At 38.1% G+C, this 23,011-nt stretch overlaps 1 protein-coding gene across 6 annotated transcripts in view; it reads right to left on the bottom strand.

Annotated features, from left to right (window-relative positions):
• ttc28 (tetratricopeptide repeat domain 28) overlaps positions 1-22,862 on the bottom strand; it is a 151,845-nt gene extending 128,983 nt beyond the window's left edge. For 2 of the 6 annotated variants that reach the window (XM_085167550.1, XM_085167546.1), the window contains exons 1-2: positions 22,388-22,853; positions 13,279-13,641 (exon numbers count right to left, since the gene is read on the bottom strand). In XM_085167550.1, the coding sequence (XP_085023676.1) occupies positions 13,279-13,641; positions 22,388-22,417 (393 nt within the window). In that variant the 5' untranslated portion in view covers positions 22,418-22,853. Of the gene's footprint in view, positions 1-13,278; positions 13,642-22,387 lie in introns of all 6 variants that reach the window. The other 4 variants (XM_085167549.1, XM_085167545.1, XM_085167547.1 and 1 more) reach the window with 4 other exon arrangements.
• Positions 22,863-23,011: the final 149 nt, after the last annotated feature.

The following is a 23,011-nucleotide window of genomic DNA, read 5'->3' on the forward strand; positions in this document are numbered from 1 at the left end:
AAATGGTTATTTAAATGATCTGAGTGTTTTATCAGTTGAATGGCACTGACATAGGAACAATTAAATTACATGGGTAGAGTACCAGAACTGTCGCTACATCAGCATAAAAGACAGTCCTAAAAGATAACGTTTAAAGAAATCCATGCACTGCTGAACCGAGGAAAATTGATTAAATCCCTCATCTGCAGCTCTCAGGACAGTAAACTAATAATGGATTGGATTTATATAGCGCTTTTCAAGGCACCCAAAGTGCTTTACAATGCCACTATTCATTCACTCTCACATTCACAAACTAGTTTAAATGGTAGAGTAATTCTGCCAGTCTCTTAGATTTTACAGCAGAACATCACAAAAACAGCTGCACAATTTAACATTATATTATATAAACAGTACAGTTAACATAGGAAGAATATTTTTGCATAAGAAACCCCAATTTTTATACTAACAAAGTGTCCCATGTCAAAAGTGTCAATATTAAGCAAGTTATGATGTTTTTGTTACTTGAGTATATCTACTGCCCTAATACAGAGAAAAAAACATACAATTTTTCAGCTGAGGTCATGGTGATGGTGATGGTGCATAATGTCTAAAAGGCCCTTAAAATGTTAAAAGATTTATATGACTGTTGAAGAATAAAACTGTGTTACCTACGTCACTAGGGCTGGGCCATAACATATCATTCACGGTAATACCGGTATAATGTTGGGCAACGATAAGAAAATGAAATATCGCGATAGAATATGGGTAAAACACGCATGCGCATTGCCTTTGTTTTCATACGCACATGGCGGGGAAAAAAAAAAAGCATGGCGACGACAGAGAATGAGAAGTGGGAAAGCGGATCATTAAATGAAACGTCCGTCAGATACACAACAAAGCACTATTTTTGGTAGAGCATGCTAGCGGGCCGTCGTTTTTACCGTGTTTTTTGGAAAATACGGCACACTTAAAATCAATCCTTTGATTTTTCTGAAAATCGACAGTGCCCCTTATAATCCCATGTGTCTTATGTATGAATTCTGGTTGTGTTTACTGACCTCAAAATGATGTTATGTGGTACACGGCGCTCGAAAATCTGTCAAATGTTTTAGTACGACTTTGCTAAGCTACGAAGCCGCACAGCTTGATGGATTGTCGGAGCATTACGGCTATTGTAGGCAGGAGCCTCGCGGAGTGATACGTACTGTGTTTCAACATAATATTACCGTATTGTGTGTGTATAACCTCTTTTTAAGTTTTATAGCTATTATACATGGTTATGCTGAGGATATGTCGGCGAATTTCCACTGGAAATGCCTTTTGGTTAAACTGTCAGCAAGGAATTTGCATTTGCACTGTAAATTTTTTATATAACTTTAATGCACATAAAAACAGCTGTTTGTTTAAGTGAAAATACATTGATGGGGTTTTTTGCACTAATAAAGTTGTGGAGTTGTAAAGTATTTTGTCTAGTGTCATTTATATCGTCGGTTATATCGTTATTTGCAAATTTTATTTTCAAATTTTCCTGCTCTGTACATCACATTAGAGCCCCATCTCACTGCCAACCTGTCACTTAGTGACGCTATGTCACATTTTAATCCGTTGGGTATCTTGCAGTGTTATTTTCAAGCAAGAAAGTTTTACCTCGCTAGCAGGTGTTAATTTGAACCATGACAATGATCTTTTTACTAAACTTAGCAGTTTTGGAATCTAATTCTAACCAAACAACAAAAACAAGCAGGAGAAAAATGTGAAGGAAACTAAACAGAATGAAAACAAAGTCAAAGTCAGCACAAAAACAGAGCTCCTACACAAGAGACAAACTGTGGTCTCGTAGCTCACAGTTTTGTGAATGCCACCACTACCTCTCCTGCTCTCTTGATACAGAATTTGTCACTCTTGTTCATACAGGAGCACTAGCTCTTGGCGACATGTGGCAGCTGGTATACCACAGTACTAACAACTCTGGACGCCTTGAGAGCTGCCAGCAGCTTCAACAATATGACCCTGAAAATGTAATGGGTTGGAAAACAATAGGATTAAGCCATGGTTAGGTTTAGATACAAAAAGAACTTTTCATTTACAGATTTTGTTTCCTTCCATTTCCCAGCTTGACACTCTTAGGCTACAAATCTCTTCTTGTGGAATAATGGGATTTTTTTTTTCTGAAGATGGTGGTAAAGTTACTGACCAGAAATATTTCCTCCTTCTGCACTGTCAAGTGAAGGTGGAGCAAAAACCAAAAAAATTTGAAATGCACCAGTGCTTCGCACCCACTTTCAGCACATGCTGAGGAAGCTATATTTAAAATCTTTGATGGATTATATATCTCCTGCTAACAGTGAAAGCTGCAAAAAGAACCTTGATTAAGACCTTTTCTTAATCAGAAATGATCTCAATATGCTGGATGGGGAAAATACTGCATTTATACCAAGGCTCATCATTGTGTGGCTGCGCAAAAAAAATCCTTTAATCCTGTTACTTCTTATTGACACTTTTTCTTCTAATGTTTTTCCTGACTCTGTTGCTGCATGTTGATTAAATTTGTTTTATATGTTTGTTTGTTAGTGTTTTTAAAGACATGATTACACATTGGGTTTGGGTAGTTTCTGCACAGATCATTTTAAGATGCAGCACACACCGCTGCTCTGTGGGGCTACAAATTGAACCTCAATATCAGACAACGAAGACATTACTAACAAATCATACTAACTACCAAAGGCTGGCATAAAATATTTCACCGTCTGTCACCTCATAGTTACAACTTCACTTTCTATTAAGTTTGCTCTCACTGCCACATTTCCTGTCCAGAAGCACTCGAGTGGTAGAATTAGGGTTACGTTAATTTCTGCTTTGTCACTTAAATGGAATTTTCATCACAGAAAACCTTAAAGCCTACATTCACATAAGCAGAACTGGCAAAAGCACAGACAGATATGTGTGTTAAAAATACTCATAGTTAAAATACAGATTTTCTTTATTTAAGTAAAGTAAGTGAAAAAGTACCGGCTCTGAAATATTTAAGAGTACAAAGGCAAAAAGTAACTCTTTTATCTACCAGCTACTGTACAAAGTAAACTGTATTTCAGCCCATATCAATATAATAATAACATAACATTAATACGCAGGCATACAAACATATTTCAACCTAAATTCTAATTCTAAGAAATGCACTCAGCTTGAATTTGAAATGCAACTTACACTTAACCTTATCCAAGTTGTTGGACGTTAAGAGTTTAAAGGCCAAAGCAATCAAGATTTTCTGTAAATATTTTCTATTGTTTACAACAGCCTACATGTATACACATGGGGATAGAAAATACCAGCACCAAATCAGCCATCTTTAGCAGAAAACCTGACTTACTGACTGAGCTACAGGAATCCATTATGAGCCACTTGAACTAGTTCACTAAATATAAAATAGGTCAAACTTCAACAGGTCGACCTCAAGCAGCTTAAATATATGTACACAATACATGCATCAATATTAATAATCTTGAAAAATCATGCATATTATAATAGATATTATAATAGACAGAAGTGATATTTTATTACAGAATATTTATTTTAAAGACACCATTCCTTGAGCCAGTGTCCTCAAACCACAAATTTCAAAAGCATGTTGGTATGTGATTCTTTGCGAAAGTAGAAAAAAAACTATTAGAGCATGTTTAGATTCACAAGGATTTTATTCGCTAAAATCATTATATAAACCTTTGGCCATATTTAATACGGCCATCCATTACTGTATCAGAATATGTATAACAGAAAAAAAACATGAGATACTGCATTTTAGATGCCATTAACAATTAAATACATTATGCTGTTTAAACGTTTGAGTGCAGACCTTCACAGGGTACTGTGAAAAAATGATATTTAGTTTAGTAAAGGATCTGACCACTTCTTCTACAGCTGACTATTTGTGATCATGGTCATCTGACCATAAAACAGCTGTTATATCCCCTCTCTAACCTTCAGCACCTCTGTCTCCGTCTTTCAAACACAAAATAAATCAATGTGACCACAACACAAACCCATCCTCGGCTGTGAAGGAAAGGGCTGGTCAGAGGTCAGATGCTGGGGTGTTGCTTTTGGAGAACATGATCACATGGGGGTGAGCAAGGGTCAAAGTCTAGGTGCAGCAAATGAAACCAAATAACGCGGAGAGGGAGGTTGTTTGCTTATCAGATCTGTCCAGTTGTGCATGCGTCTGTGTTGCACTTATCTGTGTATACATTTGTGCAGTTTAAGGAAAAAGGTATTGATTTAGTAACAGAGCTTTCGACATTGATTTCTTCCTCTGGAGAACTGGATGAGAGCAGGAAGGATCTGGAGGAGTGAGGGGTCAACACCTCTGCACTGCTGGCAGTACTGAACAGTAATAGGCTAATAAAACCATACTCTCCCCCCCCAAGCCATAAGTTCAAGGTTTAATGTGTTCAGCAACACACCAGCTCTTACTGCAATGACTAAAGAAACAAAGTCATAGGATATTCACATATTATAATGATAATATTTTAAACAATTTTCAGGCATTTGCAAATCACATTCAAAGTCAATTAATGCACTTGTAAATATTCTTACAAAATAGATCATTAAATGATAATATTCAAATGATTGCTTTCTCCAAAAAATATTTAGCAATTTACACCATATATTAGCATGAATTTAAGTTAATTATTCTAAATTAATAATGCATAAATGAATTGATTAGCATTATTATTTGAATTCTAAATTGTATGTATGTTTTTTGTCTTCAAAAGAGGTATAAAAACCTCTTCAAACAGTTTTTACAGGGATAAACTAATGGATAATCACAGGGTAGTATAAGTTCCACCTAATCAGCTGCCTGCTGTTAATAGTGCTCATGCAAACAACAAGAAAAAAACAAATCAAAATATGAAATCTGAGTGGGGAAAATTATGTTGATAAATTTGGATTCTTTTGTCATTAAAATAGCGATCGTTGTTGCTCTAATGCAATTTCACAAGTAGAAAATTGAGAAAAATGTTTACATAAATATATTCCTGAGTGTAGGAGATTTACACAGATTGTAGTGACTGCATGCACCACTGGGCAAGCTAACGCTCAGCCTTGTATGTGTCCATGAGAAAATAAATTACACTATGTGGTCAACAGAAAAGATATGAAAGGTGTGTGTGTGTGTGTGTGTGTGTGTGTGTTTGTGTGTGTGTGTGTGTTCTATTTATGTTTCTATGTTATGTTATGTCCTAGTGCTAACTAATAGCTAATTTGATTTGTTCATGCCTTATGGCAAGGTTGTATTAAATTGTGCTATTATGCTCTTTCACACACACACACACACACACACACACACACGCACACACACACACACACACACATGCACACACACACACACAACAACAGGTAACCTCAGCTCGTCTGATATTTGACTATATTAGCAGCTTGTGCCTGACAGGCGTGTCACTGGAGTGGTGCACACTGAGCCTGCTCTCGTCCCTCAGGACACTTGTGAAGGTCATATTTAGCCAACTGACAAAACACTCCTCTATCGCCTCTGAATATTACAGAAGCAAGCGCTTCAGTGAGGAGTAAGTACTGATAGCATTCTACAGAAATTCACACCTTTGGCTCGAACACTGTTATTCGGCAATTAATGCTGGATGATGGAGTGAACAAAGCATCTCTGCATTTTCAACACTCCGGTGCTGGAACAGTTTCATTTATTATCGGCTGGACGACTCCACATTTCCACAGTCAGGTAACATGTCTCCAGGCTTCCTGTGTAAAATAAAGGCACATGCAGCTTTTCAAGAGTTTCATTAATATACAATTTCATTTTTTTTTGAGTTGAAGATAAGCTAGAACATACAAAAGAGAATTAACCCTGTCTGGCTATGAAACTGTTGAGCTCCACATTTATTAATCCTTTGATGCCTGCACATTGTGTCATGCAAGACTTCGACATTCTCCTCCTAAGAAAGATCATACAGTCTACATGATCATGTAATAAACATGATCATGTAGACTGTATGATCTTTCTGTTTTTATTGATACGCTACACAGGAGCCAGCTCAGACAGACAGTTGGTGGTACATATGCCCAGTGAAGCTCCCATGCTTGGCATCCTGGCAGTGTCACTGGGGCCCTGCCAAACAGATGAGCTTATAATTGTATTTGATTTAATGCGAGGAAAGTATGCATAAGGTTTTACACATTGACTGACAGATTGATCATCCATCAGCATGCATTAGTGGAATGCAGGTGTTTTGTGACCAGAAATATGATAGCCTGTGAACAAAAGGACATAAATGTTGTTTTGTTTCAATTCGGACATATTTCTGGTACCCTACTTGCAAAAACTACAATAATATGAAGGGTTTTTTTGTCTAGAAAATCTGTAGGTAATTATTTTAGTGTTTAGTTTCTCTAGCTCTTGCAGCTGAACTGCTGTTAACAAACACCCAAAATGCTAATTGCATCAACCTCATTAACCTCAGCTGCACAATACAATTAGCATTATTATTATTTATTATTATTATTATTCATGTAGTATTTTTTGTTGTAAGCATTATTTGCATTTTGATCTGCAGGATTCATCCTCATATGTCGCTTTCCCCGTGGTGTCGTCTAGAGTGAGAGAACGATAACTAACATTTTCACACATGAAGAGATGAAGAGTCCGAACTGACTAATTGAGCAGTTTTGAACTGTATTATGTGTACTATAAAAAAAAAGGAGGCTGCCTGCCAGGATACGAATGTTGCTTATATTGTACACATTCCTATCACATTTACAAGAAGTGCTCTCTTTGAAGCTCAAACCCGGTTGCCTCCAGAGACTCCCACACAGACATCACAGGAGTCCCAAAGATCTGATTGTTCATTAACCTCAGCCTCTGCCTGGAAATAGCAACATACAACCTGTCATTAGTGAGTCATTCACTCTTGCTGTTTATCTCTCTTCTCTTTTCTCTCAGGTTTTCTTTTTTTCTGCTCCATTACTCCGAGGCTGCTCAATTCCAAATGTTCAGAATGTAAGAAGAAAATCGCAACATCTGTGGCAAGGATGACAAATCCCGAAGCAAAGCTGTACTTCAGTGAAACACAGTTAAGCATTTTTTGAGAGAGAGAAAGAGAGAGAGAATGAACAACAATAAGATACACTAGGTGGACTGTCGTTAGATTTTACACACAAAAAAGTGATTTATCAGTTTATCACAGTGATTTATCCCCGGAGAATAATCACTGTGGTAATCTCGTAACTTTAGCGTCTTTACTTCAATCAGGTTGGCAAAGAGCTTTGGGTTAGGAATAAGGTTAAGTTACATTTTAGTCACATGCTAAACAAGCATAGCTTAGCATAGGCCAACACTGCAACAGGTAGAACACTGTTGTTTATTTCAAAATAGCCAAAAGCTAATAATATTTCCATCAGTTTCTATTCATTTTTACATTGTGTATAATGCTAATTAGCAATCATCAGCATGCTAGAAAGAATTGGCTTCTCCTCATTGGCACTCTGTTAAATGCAGAATTGAATTTACAAATCCTTCTCCTCACATACCATATCTTGAATAATCAGGCCCATCTTATCTTAAAGACCTCATAACACCATACTGCCCAAATAGAGGACTTCGGTCAGACTGCTGGCTGATTTTTTTTTTTTTTTTTTTTTTTTAGCTCCAAGAGTATTTAAAGTAGAATGGGAGACAGAGGAACCAGCTCCCAGTTTGGATTCGGGTGATCTTTCCTTTTCTTTTTTCTTTTTTTTTTCCAATCATTAAATAATTGCAGTTTGTCTTTGTTTTGTTTTTTCTTTGAAGACCCAGATGTGCCTCATGGGCATTTTTCTGCCTTTGCAAATAAAGAAAGCAAACTAGATCCATTTTTCCAGCTGTCTTAATGTCCTTCCCAAAAATTAACTCGAAGAATATTATCATAATCAATAGAAATGATCTACAGAAATAAGACCCCTGTTGCTTAAAAACAGCTAAGACCAAACTCTTGATCCTGAGATGTTCATTTTTACTTGCTCACAGTCTGATAGCAGTCACACCATGCTGTGTTCAAGTCCAACTGAGTCACTCTTTCATTATCTCCCACTGCTCTTATCTTTTTCTTTCACTGAAATTCTCTTTGCACAGACAGCCGAGGCACCGGACTGTGTGCAAGGGAGATGTACACAGAGAGGATAAAGGACGTGTTAACAAACTACAGTAGCTAAGCAGGATTGCTGAGACAGCAAGCTATGGTCAAGTCTAGAATGTATAAACCAATGCTGCGAGTAGAGAAGTAGAAGCATATCTCCCAATTAATGCCAGGCAATTAGGCCCACTGCTCTTCTAGGCAAAATTAAAAGTCATTACAGTCTGCAGGATATGTATAAGTATGGGTGTGTGTGTGGCACAGAGTAAGCAGCAGGTGATATAGTACTGCTGGTGTGTGCTTTTTGTCCAAATATGTTATCACATTTGCTTTTCATGAAAAGCTGCAAAGTAGCTCCATCTGGCCTTTATCTGCTAGTATGATTATTTAAATAGAAACATAGGCAGACAGTCCTTTACTGTTGTCCAAGAGGTTGTGAGTGGGGAGTTTCCTGACATGTCATTGCTGCTCTCTAGTGGTTGCTGCAAAAACTTGAAATGTAAGAATGATCTCAGTCCCTTTGTCTGTATCTTTCTTTTACTACTGAAATGTACTGTTTGTACTAAGAATTTATGTGAAATAAATCATTTTTTAAATGACGTACTGATTTATTTCTTAGCAAAAGAAACAAATAATGAATTAAAAAAAAATAAAGCATAATGAGCTGTTCTTATTTACTTAACTTGTAATACATATTGACATAATGAAAATTTCATTTAGAGACTAAAACTGCTGAAAAATTAAAGCAAAATGAATAGAAATACAACAAAAATCAAAAGGTTTGTTTATTTTTCTGACAGTTATTTTCATTATCAATTATTTACATTACACTCTTGATTGCTTTTCCAATTAATTGTTTTGTATATTAAATGTCAAAAATAGTGAAAAACATTTTTACACTGCTTTGCTTTGATTAATTGAATCAGAATTTCAGATCTAGATGACTTTTTGAAACTGGTCTGAAAAACTATATGCTTGAATACAATGGACAATACCACCAGTGTCTTTGGTGGATGAAAATGATCAAATTGATACACAAAGAAAACAACAGTGTGGTTCAATGTACAGTGGGGCATACACAATGAAATGTTTCCCTGCTGTAGACTGACTCCTCCTTCACCTCACATGCTCTGCAGTAAGTCCTGGATTACCCTACTGACCCACGCTGAGTTCTCCGTGACACAGATTCACTTATAGCACAAAACCAGCAGAGGACATTAAAATCACATCAACACAACGTCGGTCATAGGACCTTAAACTCACCCAACCAGGGAGGAACCCAAACATGCGGAAATTGAATATTTTGCCTTGTTTAGATCACATTATAATATAGCCTCTGTCATGTGGGGAAGCTTCCTAAACACGACATTTTAAGCCCCAAGACCTACTTAAAGAAACAGGGCTGTGCTTTCTCTGCACGTATGCTGGTAATATTTTTTGCCCCATGTGGTTGCAGAGTAGTTTCTTAATGACAGGGGAAGCCTGAGCAGTGCGGGGCCAGCTCCACGGCCCTCTGCATAAACAGCCATAGCTGGCTGCCATCTGGTTGGCTCCTACTTCAGAGCAGAGAACCCACTGAATCCTTACTGATCATCTCCACTGATTCCTACATTGAACTGCTGGAGTATGTAGGAACAGTTACGGATTGTAACATCAAACTTATACCCAAATAATTAAAGGCCTGGTATAACCAAACTAACAAAAATCAAAATTATTGCTTACTTTAGAGGATTTTTAGGGACACAGAAAGCATTGGTTCAATTTGACATATTCTTCATTTCAGATTTCTGCCACAAATCCAGTGGATAAAGTGTATTCAGTGTATAGTGTAATAAAGAGAGGGACTATTACAAGCAGTACATGTAATATTGATTATTAGTATTATATTTATAACATTAATAGTGCAATCATTGATTAATTATATCATCAGATAGATCTGATTACTAGTTTTTCACTAATCTATTATTTTCAAGGCCTATGTAGTGTCTCACACGCACTCAAATGGCCTTCAAAGTCGTTGCATTTTAAATGACTTCGCAGTTCCCAGTAACTACACTGCAGTGGTATTTAAAAATCTTCAAAAAAAAAATTTTTTTATGATATTTAAAGTTCAGTTTTCTGAGCTGGTTTGCTTTCTTAAGCAAACCAAAACTAGGTAACTTGTATTTTCCACATTTCTGGGTTTTGTACAATCACTATCAATTCTTACTGTTAATGTAAAGCTTAAAATGTCTCACAAACACCTGCACTGACATTTTTCAAATGCAAGGAAAGAGAACATTTGTTTGGGACTACATTTAGAGAAAGATTGATCTGCAATGAATATATGCTATATTTACAAGCAAAGAATGCTTTACCCTACAATAATTAGTCATGATAACTGGACGGACAGCAGTTCAACAGTCACTGATATTTTGGAGGGCACGTGCTCAAGCACAAAAAGGGCACATACTGTAAGTAGTATTTTAAAAAGTGCATTGTGAACAATAACAAATGTATTAGCTACTTGCTTACTTTTCACAGTCTGACCTTTGGGTGAATTTATCAGAATATTCACTCCTGGAAAGATTGGCAACTGTCTTGAATATTTTAAACTGAATAATCGTTCTCACTAGAAGGATGGACAAGACTGATGGGAAGGTTTATATTCACCATGTTTTCTCTTGCTGGCTCTCTGCGTTTTGAGATTTATATTTTCTGCCTATTTAAAACCCTTTTCCTGCCATCATTGTGCAGTGTTCTGTGTTCTTTGAGCTACAGTAGTAAGTCAGTCACTCTTTTGACCCCCTACAATACATCCTGATTTTCTAGAGATGAATGAGTTTTGGTTTTGGCTCAACAAACTCTTCAGCAAAAACATTTCCCATCAGCATCATAATCTCAGCTGATCCATAAACGATACCTCATCCAAGACCAGTTATCTAGCCTTTTATCTGTTACAATGCCAAGCAGACGTCTTTACTTGTGGGACCCAAAAGTACGGCAGTCTGTGTGGTGAAGCAAAACTTTCCCATACTGCTATAAGCTTAGATATTTGAATAAGTAATGCACCTGTTTTCAGGAAAAAAAAGAAAGAAAAGGCTTCTGTGAAAGCACTTAACAACTTCTCAAAAACACACAAAGCCCGTGTGGGCATGACAGAAAACATTCATACGCAAAAGAGCCAGATCTACAAAAGAGAGACATTTTCACAAGAAAGGCTTTCGCTCCTGCAGCAATTTTACGTCTATGATGTAACTTCATTCGAATCACAAAGAAACAAAAAGCTTTCTCAAATCTTTGCACTGAATGCAGGAGAGAGAGAAAAGGACGAAAACAAAATCAAAAATGCAAAGAAGTCCTCCTTTTCTGTACGGTGTTGTTATCCAGATAAGCACACAAATATAAGCGACTTTTGACCAGCTACACCCCTCAGTTCCCATGACGGAGTCGACTCATTTTGTGTTTGTGATACAGAGACTGTGTGTTTGAGCCTGTTGTGCCAACAGAAAAGTCGACAGGGGCAGCACTAGGGCAAGCTGTGGGAGGCTCACAGAAAAGAAGAAAAGAAAAAAAGCAGACACCAAGGCCGGGTTGATGAAGAGCCGAAAGAAGGAACTCAAGCAGAAATAAATCCCCCCCCCCCCTTCAGAAAGACCCCCTCTTATTGGTAGTTCATTAGTCTTGATCTTGCCTTTGACCCACAGCAAATGCTGCAGCAAGCACACTGCTATGACACCGCCACTATACAAGCACAGACACAGGAATGCTGCTTCTGTTATTGTCTTTAAGTGCCAAACTCAGGCCAAGGCCTAGCCAGGGTTTCAAAAACAAACTAACAACCGTGCAAGGTTTTCACTCACTCACACACACACACACACACACACACACACACACACACACACACACACACACACACACACACACTTCCGTCCATTCTCTCTCACAGAGAAAGGAAGTGGAGTCGAACTGGCCGAGCCCCAGCTGTCCAGACAGAGGTAGCCTGGCAAACCCAGTCTCCTGCCTGCCTACTTCCTCCTCTGAATGGCTGTAAAAGACTCACAGAGCATTTGCTGTCCTTCAGTGCTCACTGTTTTGTAAGATGTAGAGAGCCACTTCAAGTGTAAAGAAGTACTTAAATGTACTTTCTGCAATGCACAAGGGTGATAGTCTCAACCCTAATTTTTACGTGATCACATTTTGTCCCCCGCCTCTGTTTTGTTTTTAGGGCAAACCCAATAGAAGTTTTGCTCTCTGGGACTCAGAAGTTACATTGTGGGCCCCTCTTTGCTTAGTGAACATCTGCCTACATTTTCCATCAGTATTTATCCCCACAGTGGGCTGCCCACTGTGGGTCATGTGGCTCTGGTCATAGTGCCCCCACATGAGACCATAAGAAGCATGTTGCTGGGTGTTAGCACCATTGTTTCCTTCACTAACAATGCTGGGATTGTGATATAGTAAGAAAAAATGTGTAATAGCTGAGAGACCTACTTGTTACATACTTGTTCAATATCCAAAATATGATCTTTGTACAACAGGAAAAAAATAGCACTGATACATTAGCAGTGAACGTAAATAGTCCATCTCTCTATCATCACTGTCATCACAATGTTAATTGTGATTAACATTGTGATGACAATGTTAATCCTTGCAATCCTTGCATATTTACAGGGACATCTCTGAGATCTATGCGTGTGCTGTCCTTTTTAAACAGCTGCCAAACAAAGAAAGACTATAGGACAAACTTAACAACATGTTATAAAAAGCACAACAAGCAGGCTGCAGCATCTAAATAGTAGACCTCTGTTCAGCTGCGACACACTGTTAAAAGTTCAAACTCTAGAAAAACACACCATCTGACAAGATTTTGAAAGGAAAGAGAGAAAATAATGGTTTGCTTCGTTCTGAGCTGCACGCAGATCATTAAAGTCCAAGTTCAAAAATGAACTTGATCAAAGATCACCATCACATGACAACCTGTGCATAAACTCCTCCAAAATGAGGCTGAGCTTTCACAGAGGATAGCATATTGATTCTAAGTGTTTATAGTTAGCAATTTTTTTGCTTTTCAGTATACACACAAGCTATACATCCTTGTCACATCCATTTAAGAAAGTCTCAGGAACAGCAACTTTACCACAATCTCATTTGAAATGTGTGATTGACCAAGGGTCCAACCTCTTACCTTGGGCCATTTGGGGTTGATGAGTCGTGCTTTGATTGCATCATCCAACGCGGTGCTGTACTCGCCCAGTCTCAGATATGCTGCAGAGCGGTTACTGTACAAAATGCAGTTTTGGGGATCGGCAGTCAGGGTTTCACTGTAAAGGCGAACAGCCAGTTCAAATTCCCCCTGCTGGCAGGCCTGATTACTGCGACGTACCCGCTCGAGAAATTCAGCTTTGCTAAGGGCTGGGGGTCCAGTGCCAGACAGTCGATCGGCTCTTTTTACCATCTGGGCTGAAAGGATTACAGGTACAGGAGAAGAGGTCGATGATGAAGAAGTGTCGGTGGTCCTGCTGGTGGAGCGAGAACCAAAAAGAGAGAACTGAGGAGAGAAGAAGCAAAAGGGAGGAGAAAAAGGGAGAAAGGGGAAGAGCAGGATTAAATGTCTTGCAACTAGAGAAGAAATCTTTATTTTACTCACTGTTTGACATATTTATATAGTGCCAACTTATTATTTGAAGGTAGAGACCCTGCATAGAAAAAAAACTGATCATGTGCCAATAACCATGAAACAGCAGGTCTTCCTGTCTTAATGGGCAGAAACTCTTTTAGTAGCATTTGTAGGACCAATAGCAATGATGATTATCATGAAAGCATATTGTCAATCAAATAGATGAGTTATAAAATCGATTCACCTAGCATGTAGTGTTGTGAAAGGAGAAGTATACAAACTGTCAAAACAGTTTTCCATATCAGGATGTAAGCATGTTTTTAATGCATGTTCAGCATTTTAACAAGACACCCTGTGGGGATTGATTACCTTATGGACCCAGCCTCAAGTGGCCATTAGAGGACTGAGATTTGGTTTTGGGTTCAAATTTCATTTCCAAAGGTAGCTGCTTTGGGTAACCCCATCTCCCACTGATGAATATCATTGCTCCTCAGACATCACGTCTACAAAACAACTGTGATGCTGTTCATTTTAATAGTCTAAATGCTTCATTTAATTATTGCTTAACTGGTGAGCTTGTACTAATTATTCATATTATTATATTGCAGTGGTATTGCAGTGGTTTGCACACATTCCTGGTTTAATCCCTGGAGGAGCCTGACCCTGAACTGCATAGGTGGAATTAAATTGATGGATGTTACCATGGTAAACATAGATGTTAATATTAGGAAGTTTAGTATTTTCATTGCATAGCCCTTTTAGTGGAAAAAAGGGTGGAGTGCCAACTCCTTGTCAGGGACAAGACCCTGCCCCAAGTGGAGGAGTTTAAGTATCTCGGGATCTTGTTCAAGAGTGATGGGAGATCAACAGACGGATTGGTGCAGCGGCTGCAGTGATGCGGACGCTGTACCGGTCTGTTGTGGTGAAGAGAGAGCTGCGTGTAAAAACAAAGCTCTCAATTTACCGGTCGATCTACGCCCCTACCCTCACCTAAGGTCACGAGCTGTGGGTAGTGACCGAAAGAACGAGATCGCGAATACAAGCGGCGGAAATGGGCTTCCTCCGAAGGGTGACTGGCCTCTCCCTTAGAGATGGGGTGAGAAGTTCGGCCATTCGGGAGGATGACTACAGCATGTGACCAAAAGCACCAGAAAAAACTTTTTCATATAGTATTTTTGGATGCTAGTATTTGTGTTTTATAAAGGCATGGGGTGATTTGTTTAGAATTTGGATGCACTATTATTGGGTGTAGCAGATATTTCAAAACTCACTGAACTGAGGTACATAGGAGCAAAGGGTGACATGTACAAAAGTTGAGCCCAGCTATCACATATTTTTAGCTGTTTCAATAAAAAAGCTGTTCACAGTGTTGTTTCAAAAGAAAATGTTCTTTCCAGTGCTATTACAAAAGTTATTTAAAAAAAAAAAAAACCTTCCTGCATGCAGATTTCTATCCAACACAACACCAAACTGAAGCTGTTTCATTTGCATGATATGATCCAGTAGTTATTAGCAAATGGGATACCAAACTAGTGCCAGCACTTTTTCTTTCTGCACACTGGTACCAGCTTGAATTCCTCCGAGAGTTGCAGAGACAGAAAGGAGGAAAGTCAGAGGCTTAGTAAGATACGGGCTCTGTTCTTCTTGTTAGTTTCCGTCTCTGAAACTTTGTAAAATGTGCACACTGAAGTTCCCTTTCTGTAGCTTTAACATTGAAATGCTGCCTCCCTCTCTGATCTGGTGTTTCCAAATTTGTCCTTTCACCAGTGCTTACACGAAGGCTTTCATTATCTCTCTCTATTTCCCTTCACACACACACACACACACACACACACACACGCGCGCACACACACACACGCGCACACACACGCATGCACGCACGCACGCACACACACTGAATTGTTTGGATACGCATTTAAAATATGCAGACTGGAACGATTCCTAAAACTTGCAAGTGCATCACCCAACAGTGGATTGAGAGGAGTAAAGGAAATGAAGGTTTTTGGAAATGCACTGATTATTCACCTCATAGACTTGAAGAGGGCAGAAATGTATGCATATATCACATGAGTGACATAAGAACTAACACTGATTTATTTCTTGAAGAATATTGTCTCATTAATTAATATCTGCTGATAAAGTAAAACATGAAATAAATATATGTATTTATAACTAAGCTGACTCAGTAAACAAATGGAATTAGATGAATTATAAAAACTTTTTCAGATCAAATATTCATGATAAACTTTAAAAAATAACATAAAAAAACAGTTGAGGATAACATTGCATTCACAAATATACTGACTAAAACTTATATTTACATGTATTCATGTCAATTATCCTTTTTTATTTTAGTATCCTTTGCTTTTAACTCCAAACCACGTTAGCCACTTCAGTCAGCTGTGTTTCTTGTTCCTGCTGCTTATAAAAAATAAGGTAAAAACTTGTGTCCAAGTTTCAATCATCTAACTGCTGATTTAAGGTGAAACTCAGTCCTTTTTTATTATTTCATCCACTTTGTGCAATGTATCAGTACCACTAGCAACAAAACAGCCCCAGATCATGATGAATTTAGATTCACTACCACCATGATGCTTGAAAGCTGGTACAGTGCAAGTACAGTACTAGTTTGAAAGCCTAACCTTTACTCTGTGGCTTGTCCACACGAGCAGCTACAAATTTCAATCAAGTTTGAGGGTGTCGAGTTTTGTTCAGGGGCTTCTCCATCACTATCAATCTGCCACTCCCATCATTCATGACCCTGAGATACTTAAACTCCACTTTGGTTCATGGATAACTCAACTCATCCGTGAACCAGAGTGGGGACTTCACCCTTTTCCTGCTGAGAACCATAGCCTTGGACTTGGACGTGCTAATTGTCATTCTCGCCACTTCATCCTCACAAGAGCATCACCTGATGATGCCAAAATGGATGCCTTATGCCACGTGGCTCTGCCTAAAAGTTCTGTGTGAAAAATTCTGAAGAGAATCGGTCACAAAATAAATTCAAATGTGTGCATCCAATACTTGTTTTTTAAAGTAATTAAAGAGGTATGCTGTGATACCATTCCACTATATAAAATGCAGTGTTTGAAGAAATCACTAAAAGTTCCAAGTTCCCATGAGATTCATGCCCATGATTAATGTATGCAAACCTTTGACCACAGCTACATATATATTGGGACCTGTTTGAAAACAAGATGCTGCTGCTGTGTGCCCATGTGCTGTAAAGATTAAAGTCTGATTAAAGTCTCAGTGTAAGCCACAGTTTAGAAGAGCACTGCTATACACAAGTTTCCATATAACAACGTGTGAAAATGCTAATTAGTGTGAATGCTTGTAAAAGCATTCACAGTATTGTTCTTCTAATCTTTATTAGTGTGAATGCTTGTAAAAGCATTCACAGTATTGTTCTTCTAATCTTTATTATTATTTTCTTTTCCGTACGTTTTTCGCCGTCTATCTCCTTCAAAACCGTTCAACTTAGAAAAACCATTCAAACACCATGAGATTCCTCTTCTTTTGGAAAGGTGTGCTTCTATTTTTTTCATTTTTAACATTTATATTTTTAATTTTATTCAACTTTTTTCATCAAAAATTTCCCATGTATTTCAATGGGGAGACCCTTCAAATCCTCATTCAACTTACTCATTTTTAAACTCTTACTACTTCCACATACATTGACATAGAGCAACCATTCAAACTTTAAAACGAAGACAAGACATTCAACTATTCAACTTGTATTTATCTTTTCAATATCTATTATACTTTTTCTTCAGTTCCAGTTTAAGTTTCATGATGTTTTTTCAGCCGTTTCAGAGTTTATAATGGGTGTGTATGGGACGGAATGTTGGCGCTAGAGTGAGACAGCTCAACTGCTAGAGTGAGAGGAGCGAAAAAATTAATCTTAAAATCTTTTTTAAAACTGCTGCTGTGTCCACAGCGTTTGCTCTACAGGTCTGATTTTACCCTCAAAACGTAGCCATCGCTGTCCTCTTTCATCCAATGTGTTTACTATTGTACTAGGTGTTATGGTTCTTTCATAAATGTCACCAATGCACAGCCTCCTCCCTCCAACTCTTCCATAGACTCTAATGTTAAAATGGCTCAGAAGGTTCGTTTGAAAATCAGAAGAGCATAGTGTCTTTACACTGTCACCACGTCTATATAATAAACTCCACAGGCATGAAAACTGAGAATTTGGTAGACTGGACATTGCTGGTGCTCACGGTGAAAGAATTTTGTCAATACGACCTGTACTTTTCATTTGGGAACGATTTGTTTCAGCCTGACTTTTCTGTTCATTTTAAGCATCAAAAGTGAGACGCATGTCTGTCTGTGTGTGTGTAGGGAGCCATTGGGTGCAGTCACTATAGCAACCAGGCTCACACCTGCCTGCCTAACGAGCTCTGTCTCACTGTGCCAAGATTCATCTTAAACACTTCTCTTTTAACTGCTGCTGTGTCCACAGTGTTTGCTCATCAGCCATCATTTTACCCTCAAAACGTCGCCATCATTGTTCTCTGTCCAACACCGTGTCTTTAAAAGCTCAGAGATGTAAACTTTTTAAACTGTGTGGATCCAAGTGGAGGGATAACATTTTAGTTATTCAGTGATTCAAAGACTATGAACTTTTAATATTCATTCAGATGTTTTCTGACTCTAAATTGTGTTTTCTCATTTCTTATGTTTTTCTCATTTACAATTAAAACATTTTCAGCTGTTTTCCAACTTCTTCTGTGTGGATGTCAGCTTTAGCAGTTCAGCACTTTTGTTTTCAGGTTAAAATTTCTGTATTTTTCCACTCATTCAACATTTTTAACTTAAAATTCAGCAATTAATTCATTTCAGTGCATACATTCAGATTCAAGCATTCACACTGCAGTTTCTTCAGAAAATGCACTTTCTAGTTTTCATTGTTTTTCTCTTTTATTACATTATTTTCATTAATGTGCCAGGTTGTTATGAGGTTCTAGTTCTGATATGACGAATGTTACATAAAACACAGCTTGTTTTATTTACAGGTAAATAAAGAATATCCCATACAGTATTGTCTGTATTGAACTAAAACTGTTCCTGAACTTGAATGCAACTAGTAGAGTGCAAGAAGAAAAACTACTCTAAGTGGACTTCTGCATTCATACACATTCCACTGATAGCTGTGTTATACACATTGTTGTGTTATACTGTTCTTAAACAGAGCTCTGGCTTAACTGAAACTTCTCTGTAATGTTGTGTGGCTGCACCTGTGTGTAAAATATTTTGTTTCCAAATGGAGAGGATATGTTTGTGTATGAGTGAAAACTAGAAAATAGAAACCTGGAGTCTAAATGGTTAAGTGCTTATTTGGCTAATCACTCAATACAAAAACAATCCTGCCAGTTCATCTAAAGGATCAGTTATGATCACCTTGTTTTTATGTCTGTTTTTAAATCTATCTGTGATATTTTAGTCACCAGAGCTTACTTACATTTCCCTGAATGCAGATTGTTTTTTCTAGCCCAATTTCTCCTCTATCTTTCTATAGCTATTTACATATAAATTACCGTATAAATAAAAATCTACTCGAGTTGGCTGGAGGTTTGACCATGTAGGTTCACCTCAGTCTTGCATTACAGACTTGTGTGTCTACATGTTTAAAAGCAGAGGTTTGTTGGTCTGGAGTATTCAGGTGTGTTAACACAATGACACAATTTTTGCAGGAATAGAAGTCCCAACAAATTCACACCAATGTGAGACAATGTAGCTCAGGTGGCAGAGCAGGTCAGCCATTAATCAGAAGATCGGTGGTTCGATCCCACGCTGCCTCCTGGCTGCATGTCAAATATCCTTGGGCAAGATACTAACCCCATGTTTGCCTACTGGTGGTGGTCAGAGGGCCCGGTGGCGCCAGTGCCCGGCAGCCTCGCCTTTGTCAGTGCGCCCCAGGGCAGCTGTGGCTACAACGTAGCTTGCCATTGCCAGTGTGTGAATGTGTGTGTGAATGGGTGAATGACTGAATGTAGTGTAAAGTGCTTTGGGGTCCTTAGGGACTGAGTAAAGCGCTATACAAATGCAGGCCATTTACCATTTACCATGCAAAGAAACTGCAACAAAACCAAATGTTGAAGTTCTTGACAGTAGAATCATAAAAAAGAAAGAACAAGCATGGAGCATGGCTAATGCTGCTGAATGCTGTGTTCTACAATAATAATAATTAATTTATTATTATTGTTGTTGTTGTTGTTGTTGTTGTTGTTGTTGTTGTTGTTGTTGTTGTTGTTGTTGTTATTGGCCATACTTTTTTCCCACATGACTTGCATTAGCATTTCTGGTTTGTAGAGAAGCAGAGTTGAGTCATCTGTTTGTTTCATGTTCCTGTAGCAGCTTATTAATAATGTTGCTGGTTACACACAGACACACACACACACACACACACACACACACACACACACACACACACACACACACACACACACACAACTGTCCCAGTGTGTAGACAGTAGCACCAACTCACTCAGGAGACAGGTTATCAGAAGTGTCACTGCTGATATGTACTTTCTGCATTCGGCTGTAGAGCAAAAACTACAACACACACACACACACACATCACAGAAGAAAGTGTCAGGTTGCATTCCAGAAGTTTACAAAGAATTTATTTTTGAGGAACAACACTGCCAAACGACAGGAACACAACATGAATATCCTGTGGCAGTCCTTCCAAGATTACACACAAACACACACTTCCCCTTTGTTCTGTCTTACTACTCCCAGCCCCATTTTCAGCCCAGGTCACAGGGAGTACATTCCTGGTAAAAATATAGAGACAGAAAGAGACTGATGGGACGAGTACCTGAAAGAGAGGAAACTGTTTGCCTAAAACTGGCCGTTAGATCTTTAATGTGTCATATCGTCAATGGGCGTCAATGAAACAAGCTGTAGCTGTATGCAGCTGTATGTATAAATGGGTGACATAATGCTAAGGGCAACAAAGATGGAATAGTTCAGATTATGTTTGAAAGGTACTGGAAATCTGACTAATCTGAATATTAGCAGTTAGTTGCAACTGTGATACTATAATGTACCTGCATGCATAGTTTCAGTTTCTCCAGTGTAATGTAATTTATTTATTTTTTTGTCAGTCAGTTGTAATATCAAAAATATATTTGAGCTTTTGGACTGTTCAGAAAGATTATTTAAAAGATATGAAATGTGTCACTATTTTCTGACACTTTATAGAATAAAACAAATAATCAGTTATTTAAGATTTTCACATAAACATGCTTTTGATAAGATATCGCATTTAATAAATACACATTTTATTGTGAATGTTATTTGACAAATATGTATACAGTAAAAGAAAGGAAAAAAAGAAAGAAAAATGGTCTTGACCAGTCACACCTGGTGATTATTATCAAATCATCTAATCATCTTTAGACTCTTGCCAGTGGCTGATCTAGAAAGGTTTACATGGTGGGGCAAAGGAGGGGCAAGAGGTCTAGACAGAGTGGCACATGCCTCTTTAGTAGTGAAAATCTCCTATGTAACTAAAGTCAACAAAATATCCACAAAAACACTTTAAAACTCTTTATGGCATCATTATTGCTTCTATCTCTTTTCTTCTCCTTTAGATGGGTAGGCTTAGAGAATTAGTTTTTACAAGTATTTTAAAGACATAAAAGTTGGGGGGGAGCAAGAATCTACTCACTTTTTAAAGATGGCATTGCTTATTTCAGCAAGACAGTTCGACGCAGCAGAAAACAGTCTGTCGCATTATGAAACCAATGCAAGGACACAGGAGTCCTTAACCTGTATAGCCAAAGAAATCATACTACAAGAATAGGAAAACCTTAGACAAAGTTTCTTGAGTTTAACATTTAACATGTTATTCTTGTAATTTCTTCAGTTAAGGTTACATATTTTTTTTTGCAAATTATTGTTCTTTAAATGTATCTCTTGCATATCATCCCAGGTTTTTGTGTCACTTCTATTGAAGTGACAATTTTTACATTTTAAAGCTGAGAATAATTCCACTTACCAAAACCAATAAAAATTAAAATAACTCATAAGCTCTCAGATATTTATTTTAGTCTGTATAACAAAGTATATCCTGCCAATTTCGCAGTGTAGCTCTGAAAAAAATAATCCCTGTCACTTTGTCACTTTGTAAATGAAACTTCTGAAACTCGTGTCTGCGCCTTGACGCTTTCATTTTTGTTTTTTGTACTGACTTTACTGTAACTTTAATTTGCTTTCTACATTCTGATATATTGCACGCTGTAAAAACAACTTACAGTAAAATTAAAGTTGGCAACTTAATGAGCTCCTTTGTTTCTGTCTTTTGTATTCCATGGTGTTCCTATAATGTCGTTTCCATTTTAGTCTTCCTTGTATGCATTTAGGGAATATATGCAGTAAAGATGCACTTCTATTATGTTCTGTTTTTAGTTGTATTAGTAAAAAAAAAATCTGTTTCACAACATCCACAGGTATAAATGAGCCTGTCAGAGCTCAGATGGAGCTGTCTATGAACTCCATGTTTCAAAATAAGCCCTGCACGATGGCAGCTCATCGTGAGAGGTCTGTGTGTAAGCGACTTTTCTTTCTCTTCCCAGCCTCTTACCGATGGCGCTGAGCAGCCGCGGTTTGTGTCCTCTGTGAAACCACAAGATAAAGCGACTGTTTCCACTAGCCTTACCTTCTCTTTCCTCGTTCTTGGCTTTTCCATCTCTGCTAAATCCGGCGACCGGAGCTCTAAACTTTCATCCCGCAGCAACAGCAGAGAGACAGAGAAAAACAGTCATCCAAAGCCAGGGTACAAGTCCACTGTAGGTTATCCAGCGGTATATGTTACCAATAAACTTGAAAGTGAGAGGCTTGTGTGCTATGCAGCGGTGCTCCAAAGTTTCTCTGAGTGAAAGTTAATCCAGACTGCGTACGCCATGTTCCCAAAGGCGAACTTCTCCCCATAGCGGAATTTTTGTCCGGTGAGAGGCGGGGATCCGGTCGGCTCATCAGCTCACAGCAAGGTTTCAATTACTCTTCATGACATCAGAGAGGAGTTGAGTTACCTGACAGATATTCATTTCAGCAGACTTTTACACTGTGTTGGTGTAGTATGTTAACAGGAAGCCATACTTTGTGTAGGAATGAGGACTTGTTTAAAAATATATCATTTTATAGCATTTGCAGTCTATTGTAGAATATAGCTACCTACTCCGAGTGCTAGTGCCCTATAAGGTTAAAAATAACGTTTGTTTAAAAAGACAAAGGGAACAGAGGTATTTAGTAGGTAAGGTGTTAGAGAAATGCAGAGGGATAG

The sequence above is a fragment of the Neolamprologus multifasciatus genome, chromosome 7, assembly GCF_963576455.1.
Source record: "Neolamprologus multifasciatus chromosome 7, fNeoMul1.2, whole genome shotgun sequence".
NCBI classification, from domain to species: Eukaryota; Metazoa; Chordata; class Actinopteri; order Cichliformes; family Cichlidae; genus Neolamprologus; species Neolamprologus multifasciatus.